Source organism: Cibotium barometz, chromosome 41, assembly GCF_041138505.1.
Source record: "Cibotium barometz isolate CiBa-2024 chromosome 41, ASM4113850v1, whole genome shotgun sequence".
Lineage (NCBI taxonomy): Eukaryota > Viridiplantae > Streptophyta > Polypodiopsida > Cyatheales > Cibotiaceae > Cibotium > Cibotium barometz.
Genome location: NC_141086.1, coordinates 33,940,620 through 33,948,310, shown reverse-complemented (window position 1 = coordinate 33,948,310; position 7,691 = coordinate 33,940,620). Strand labels below are relative to the sequence as shown.

Here is a 7,691-nt window from a genome sequence, read left to right as displayed (position 1 = left end):
CGAGATGAGGACATCTCGCACTTTTCAAGTGAGGTAGAATGTAAGATTCTCCTCCAGCCTTCGAGGTATACAGGAGTAAGAATCTCCCTTTTTGATCTTATAATTATTCCCTCTCTAAAATAAAAGAAAGATTCTGTTTAAAAAAGGAAGACCCTCTCCCTAGAATACTTCTTAAGAGTCCCACCTGTTTTAAGGATTTAGAACAATAAGTTCAGAAATAAAAATCGGTGTTTTGGATACCAAGGTTTTGGTTTTCATTCGAGTACGGCCCAAAAGAAGTTCTTTATCTCTTCGGGAGTATAAGAAGTTATCCCCCAGATATTGTGAGCCTTATATCTGAATTCAATGAAAGTAGGTGACTTAGCCTACGAACTTCTTTTATTCCCTCATCTCAAAGTTCTTAATATATTTCATAGAAATATGTGCCAAACCCAAATCATAGAAAGACGGTAAAACTTCAGTGACAAGTTACCGTTGGCTTCTAAGTTACGCTAGCTCCTTCCTTTATATAAGTCGTAACTTTTACTTATCGCTCACAGTAATCTTACTTCCATCGATCTCCCTTCTTCTTAATCTCCTTCATGGCCTGGCAATAGGAATTAGTTTTATCCATGATGATTTCTCACCTTCAAGACGCAAGAGAGTCTGTGAAGAAAGACTTTATAGAACAGTATGAACGCTCACTTTTTCCTCACCTAGGAACTTCTGTAACTCAGACCAAATGGCGGACCTATCAAAACATAACTAGGGTAACACCCTGGAGTCAATAGCACTTTCGTAACAATGTCCGCTTGGCCATGGTTATTGAAGCTTTGGGTTTGGGTCCCCGATACTATTGCATCATGAGATCAAGGCATCTTGGGTTTTCTGAGCGGGTCTTCTTACTGGCGTGTTTTCTTCCTCATGAGAAGATATGCCTTTACCCCATTTTTGGCTTACCTCTCAGAGGTCCTTTTGTTAGATCACCTCATACCACTAAGATAGGTGCGGCAATAACCAACAGAATTATTCCCATAGATGAGTTACCTTATACATGCGCAGCTTGTGAGTGCTGCTTTTGTGATCATATGATGGACGGGCTTATGGAAGTGTAAAGAGTTCTTCTATCTTTATTGTATATGTTCCAAGAATGAATAAAGTTTAAATCTTGTTCTTGTCTTAAATCTTACTCTCTTTGAGACTTTTCTTGGTGGTTAATCTTTATTCGTGCATCTGACGAAATTATTCCAAGTTGCGAGATGAGGACATCTCGCATTTTTTAAGTGGGGTAGAATGTAAGATTCCTCCCCCTTGATGATTAGTATCTTTCCCTGTAATCAATCCCTCTTCAGGAAATATAAAGACCTTATTTCTAACTGTTTTAGTCTAGAGAGAGAAAATTATTCTAGAGAGAGAATATTCAGATTATGAATATTTTTGGATAAAAAAATAACTCATCTTATTAAAATAAGTTCCTCTGAAACAGAAATTCAAAAAGAATTTTTCAATGTGCAATTGGAATTAATTGGAAATGGGTATAAAGGACCTTAGTCTAAGGATCTAGATTTTCAGAAATTTTTGGATTATGGTCGAATTAAGGTTCCTATGGGCCAATAGCATCAATCCATGTGTAGGGAGGAGATAAATCCAATTTGTAAAAGAAGATACCCAAAAATGAGTAAATGCTCACATAAGATGAAGAGTTGAAAATGTACAAGGTTTATTAGTAAAAAACTATGAGCAATATTAAAAATATGAGATATTTTGGGTATAATCATTCCATTTTGACACATATGTAAGGAAGGGGAGTTCTTTAAAGGAGGTGCATATTTCACATGCTTGAATGAGTTTTAGACTCAAAATAATGTGATATTTTTATCTCTCATCTCTCTTGAACCAAACTAAATCAAAATGGAACCAAACCAAATCAAAAAGTAACCAAACTAAGTCCAAATCTAGTCAACCAAACTGACTTGGAAAATTCTAGAATCAGTTTGTTTGGTTAGGAGCTCAAATTTTCCTATAAATAGAAGCCTTCCCTTGTTGAAAAAAATATAGTGTCTTATGCATTGTTACTCTTCTCCACCTAAGCCAAGAACTGTGAATTCTTTAATAATTCACTAGTTTTTGACACTTCTCTCTTTCTTCAATTCCCATTGGTGGCTCCATTAACATACTAAACCAATTGATTGGTTGGGGGCCTCTACCGTGAATAAAGAATCAAGCAAATTGTAAGGTAAGTATGGTGAATTTTGATCTTTTCTATAATTTCTCAATGTTTCTCTCTTCTCAACCCCTCTCAAGCTTGAGAAGCTTAATTGGTATGGTTTTTGAATGCTATTGAAGTTAATTGATTAATGATAGTAATGAATTACATAAATTTTCATTTATGTTTAATTCTAATAGTTTTTTCTCTCTCTCACTTAAGAAATAATCATACTCATGACCCATTCTAATCCAAAGGAAGCTTTTCATAAAACTTTTCCTTAATCCAAGATTAATCTATGCTTAAGAACAAATTAGTGGTTTTTTTATCTATACTTTTAGTTTATGATTATTTTTTATTTAATCCATTAAGGGTTAATGATCATATTAGGGATCATTCTAATCATTCCCTTAAAGATAAGCCCTATCTTTAAAAATAGTTGAGATTTATTAGTTATAGTAGCGAAGCTATGGCAAAATTTTATAAAAATATACACATAAAATAATTTCATTCAAAGCATGAAAAGAGGATTTCCTACCATATTCTAGGAACTATCATCCTAGATTAATTAAAAGAATTTTATTATGCATGGAGATGTGGATGTTTGCATGAAGATGTAGATATATGGATGTGAGTGTGAATGTGGATGTGGATGTATGCATGGAGATGTATGCATGGAGATGTGGATGTATGCATGTAGATGTAGATGTAGATGTGGATGTATGCATGGAGATGTGGATATATGCATGTAGATGTAGATGTATAGATGTGGATGTGAATGGAGATGTGGATGTATGCATGTAGATGTAGATGTATAGATGTGGATGTGAATGGAGATGTGGATGTATGCATGTAGAAGTAGATGTATAGATGTGGATGTATGTATGTAGATGTAGATGTATAGATGTGGATGTGAATGGAGATGTGGATGTATGCATGTAGAAGTAGATGTATAGATGTGGATGTAAATGGAGATGTGGATGGATGCATGTAGATGTAGATGTATAGATCTGGATATGAATGGAGATGTGGATGTATGCATGTAGATGTAGATGTATAGATGTGGATGTGAATGTGGAGGTGGATGTATGCATGTAGATGTAGATGTATAGATGTGGATGTGAATGTGGAGGTGGATGTATGCATGTAGATGTAGATGTATGGAGGTGAATGTGAATGTGGATGTGGATGTATGCATAGAGATGTGGATGTATGCATGTAGATGTGAATGTACGCATATAGATGTGGATGTATAGATGTGAATGTGCATATAGATGTGGATGTATGGATGAGGATGCATGAATGTACATGTAGATGTGGATGTGAAAATAGATGTATGGGTGTAGATGTGGATGTATGGATGTGAATGTGCATGTGGATGTGGATATATGTATGGATGTGAATATATGATATGTGATGTGAAGGAATCTAAAGTGATGAGATGGAAAATGATGTGATGGGATGAGTACACATATAAATGGAATGGGAAATAAGTAATGTGGATTGATGAGGGATAATGTGAAAAAATAAGAGTTAATATAGAAACTGTATTTGTAAACTGTTTGTAAATGCTATTTGTAAATGACTGTTTTATGTCAAGAATGCTGGGAAAGCATTTTGACCGTCTTGTGATTAAGGTCGTGGAGACCTAACTGATAATGTTGCAACTGCTGATGGAGAGTCAATGGAGGACGTCTCGCGTAGCAAGGTCGGCCGAGGTCTTGACCAGCCTCGGTGTGATTAAAATGGTGAGCTTCCGGTACGGTGGATGAGGGGCCAAGGAAGCGGCCTATGAGTGAAGCGCTAGGTCACCTGCGAAGGATCCTAGAGGGTGCTGACCATACGGTGCTGCTTGGGCTCTGGGTCGCCTAGGATACCCATGCGTGCGTCGAGGAAGATATTGGAACAAGGAGTAAGAGTTGTTTTCTGAAATCGGGCATGGATCTGTTTGATTGACCTTGCTAGTCTTCAATGGATGAGTCCATGGCTCTTTATATGGATCTGTTGGCAGATCTTGCTGATCTTCAACGAGAGTCCATCTTGATAAGTGATTATATTACCGAGTATTATGGGCTAGGAATTAGGAAACGGTCCCTGAGTGGACAGGTGGTGAGCGTCCTAGTTGCCAATGATGCCATAGATACTCTGATGAAGGAATGATGGGAAAATTAAGAATCAACCGGATAAATTGGAAGATGGTGATCAATGATACTATGGTTTTATTAAAGGATTGTTTTAAAACTGGTTGAATCTGTGAAAAGGTAATTTCATATTGGGTGTGTGAGTGGTGTGACTAGTTTTATTTTTGCATGAACATCCGGCTAGGGGGCCTGGGAACTCTTTTCCCTGGTACCCGAGACAAAAATTAAATTCTAAATTGGATCCCATCACTACAGTGGTTGGGCGGTTGGCTAACCCATGGGACTGGATGGGGTTAGGCTGGACTGATGGATCCGTAAATCGAGACTCAAAAATTCTGTTATTACGATAGATAAAGTAAATCCCGGACAGTAATTGTTCTATGGATGGGAATCAACGGCTGTGCCTCTTGAATGGGGAAAAAAGCGTTGGTCCCAATGATCCAAGTGCAAGTTTCTTCCTTGATCTAACCAAGTATCTTATAGATGCAATTGGATCAGCTTGATGAGAAATGATCTTGACTACGTTAGAGTAAAAAGTTATCCTGGTGGAATCGCCCGTGCTTTTCGGTAAAGGACGTTTTTCCGGGTTCGGTTTTGGAACAACCGACGGATTAGTCTCTTGTCCGGATATCCGTGGGCGAGGCCCCGAATGTGGGACCCCTGTCCCGCGCGAGAAGTGCTACTTCCGCTCCAGTTTCCCGAATCTGTTGCTCGGTGGGAACAGGGATCTCACAATTTTAAATAAGTGTCCAAATAGGGACCTACGATAAGTGAAAAAAGATATTTGATTAATTAGTTGATGGCTTTTTTTGTCACCCTTGAGCGAAAATAGTTGAAAGCAAAGAAACTGAAAATAAGGTTATTTTAAACGTCAATCAAAGAAACAAAATGACGTCTATGTTCGTTTTTTTGGAAACTACCTTGCGTGTGGCAATCCCTTTTTATAAGGAGTGCTTTGCCTCAAGGAGGGGAGGGGGAAGGAGGAGAGGAGATTTCAACGAGGTAAGGGAAGAGGAGGTGTGATAGAGATTTTTATGTTTAGTGATCCGTACACAAAGCATTGGCATTGCGCCTCCATAGGATTTATGTATTTTTTGCACACTGAGAAAAGAACACATGTGGAGATGAATTGTCAATAGATCAAGAGAGATGATTTTTTGAAGGATTAGGGGACATAAGACATCATCAATAAGAATAATGGAGAAAAATGAGCTTTATCGATTGCCTTAAGAACCTTGCAACATTAATAAGGTTGGTGGAAAGTCGAAACCCCATGAGAAGAGCAACTTTTGAGCTAAGAATATTAGTGTGGCCTTTTATCTCTTAGATTTTACATGCAAGATAAATATATATGGTAACAAAAACTTTGGGAAAACAGAGGGGTGTTGTAGTGTACATTAGCTGGCCATCATGCGGCGGAACTCACAGAAGTCGATCAAGCCGTCAGAGTTGGAGTCCACTGATCTCACAATGCTCTCACAGAAGGCTCGATCTTGGCATTCCGCAAACCCCATGCCCACAAGGATGCGCCGGAGCTCGTCGACGGAGATAAATCCGTCACCGTCTACGTCAAAGACACGGAAAGCATCCTGCAGTCCATGATCAACAGCATTGCTACCACTATCGCCGTATGCACCGGTTTGTGCATCTGGCCTCTCGCAGAGCGCTTCGTATAGAAGCTTGAAATCCTCGAATCGCAATTCGCCGCCGCCGCCGTTCTCCGACGCTGACTGTACAATCCACGTCAGCTGCTCCTGCTGCAAGCCGTCTAGCAAGCCAAGCTTGTGCAAGTGCTGGTGCAGTTCTTCCGTGCTGACTAGGCCGTCCCCGTTGGCATCGATGAGCTGGAAAGCTCTGGGGAGGAGGTCATCTCCGGGGGAAGGTGCAGCATGCGGAGCTACGACAGGCGATGACGAGGATGCCAAGGTGGCAGTCTTGCTGGCAGACAAGGGGGTGACACCGACGACTTGCGCAGCTGATCTAAGGATGCAGTTGGGCAGCATGGAGCTGAGTAGAGACGGCCATCTCCATTCAATTCTGAGAAGGCCGGGCAGCAACATTCTTAAAAGAGTGCTTTTCACGGCTGCCACGCTAGCAGCTTTATATCTCGGAGTCGGTACCTTCGCCGTGCCTTCACCTTGACTAATTCTAGTCCATTGACTGACCTTGGCCCTTCGGTGGACCGTTCCTCCCTTGACTCTCATTGACTGACCTTGTCTCTATCGTACCTTGACTCTTGGCCATACTCTGTTCCAACAAAATGTTTATTATTGTTATTTTAAAAAGTGATGCTCAAAAGTAACCACGATTCACCACTCAAAATTTAGACACATGTGGAGACTAACTTTGTAAATCTATCGCTTGCAATCACACGTAATGCCGCCAAAAAAATTCAACTGGGTTTTTGTAAATTTTACATGAGAAAATACAATGCAACTTTGTAAACCTGTCACTTTTTCACATGAAGGAATCTAGAAATGTTGAGGTATGTGACTTAACCCTCTTGTGGGTCTCGTTATAACTACTCCACCTCATGTTCCCATGCTTTAAATACACCAAGGAAGCTTGAGTTCAAATCCCCTCAATTAGCAAAACAACTTCACTTTAAAGACTTCTTTGAAAGTGCCCCAAGAACTTACTATTTTTCCAAAATTATGCTATGATAAAGTTAGAATATGTTTATTTTTGACTTGCATTCAAATTCAATTAAAAGTAATGTATATTTTACATGCTATTGAGCATACATGTATCTATACAGGATTAACGACAACCCCACCTCCTTCCACTAGGCAAAGGAGGTGGGGCTAATTCAAAATAACCACTCCTCCTGCAAGCGTGAGGAGGAGCCAAATCTCACATCTTCCAATGCAATTTTGAATTTGAATCTAAGATCTCATCTCACATCTTTCAATGAAATCTTTGTATACATGCTTACATACCTATAGATACACAGACTTATATATATTGTGTATGTATGTGTATCTATAGGTATGTAAGCATGTATATATAAATAGTGTGCATGTGCATGTGTGTGTGTGTGTGTGTGTGTGTGTATGTGTGTGTGTGTGTGTGAGAGAGAGAGAGAGAGAGAGAGAGATTACATGTAAGATGCATTTATTTGAGAGTGAGCACACCTCACCACTCATCCCTACCATTAAAATTTAATTAATTAAAATTATATATATGTGTGTAAATCTATTTAAGTGTGTGTGTGTGTGTGTGTGTGTGAGAGAGAGAGAGAGAGTGGTGAGCACACCTCACCACTCATCCCTACCATTAAAATTTAATCTAAAATTTAATTAATTAAAATTATATATATGTGTGTAAATCTATTTAAGTGTGTGTGTGTGTGTGTGTGTGTGTGA

The 7,691-nt window shown here is 39.1% G+C and overlaps 1 protein-coding gene across 1 annotated transcript; it reads right to left on the bottom strand.

The window, feature by feature from the left end:
- Window positions 1-5,544: 5,544 nt before the first annotated feature.
- On the bottom strand, window positions 5,545-6,382 carry LOC147614897 (calmodulin-like protein 3). The gene has a single exon (XM_086779803.1). It carries the CDS (start codon window positions 6,327-6,329, stop codon window positions 5,724-5,726), a length of 606 nt encoding a protein of 201 aa, XP_086635929.1. The 5' UTR covers window positions 6,330-6,382; the 3' UTR covers window positions 5,545-5,723.
- Window positions 6,383-7,691: the final 1,309 nt, after the last annotated feature.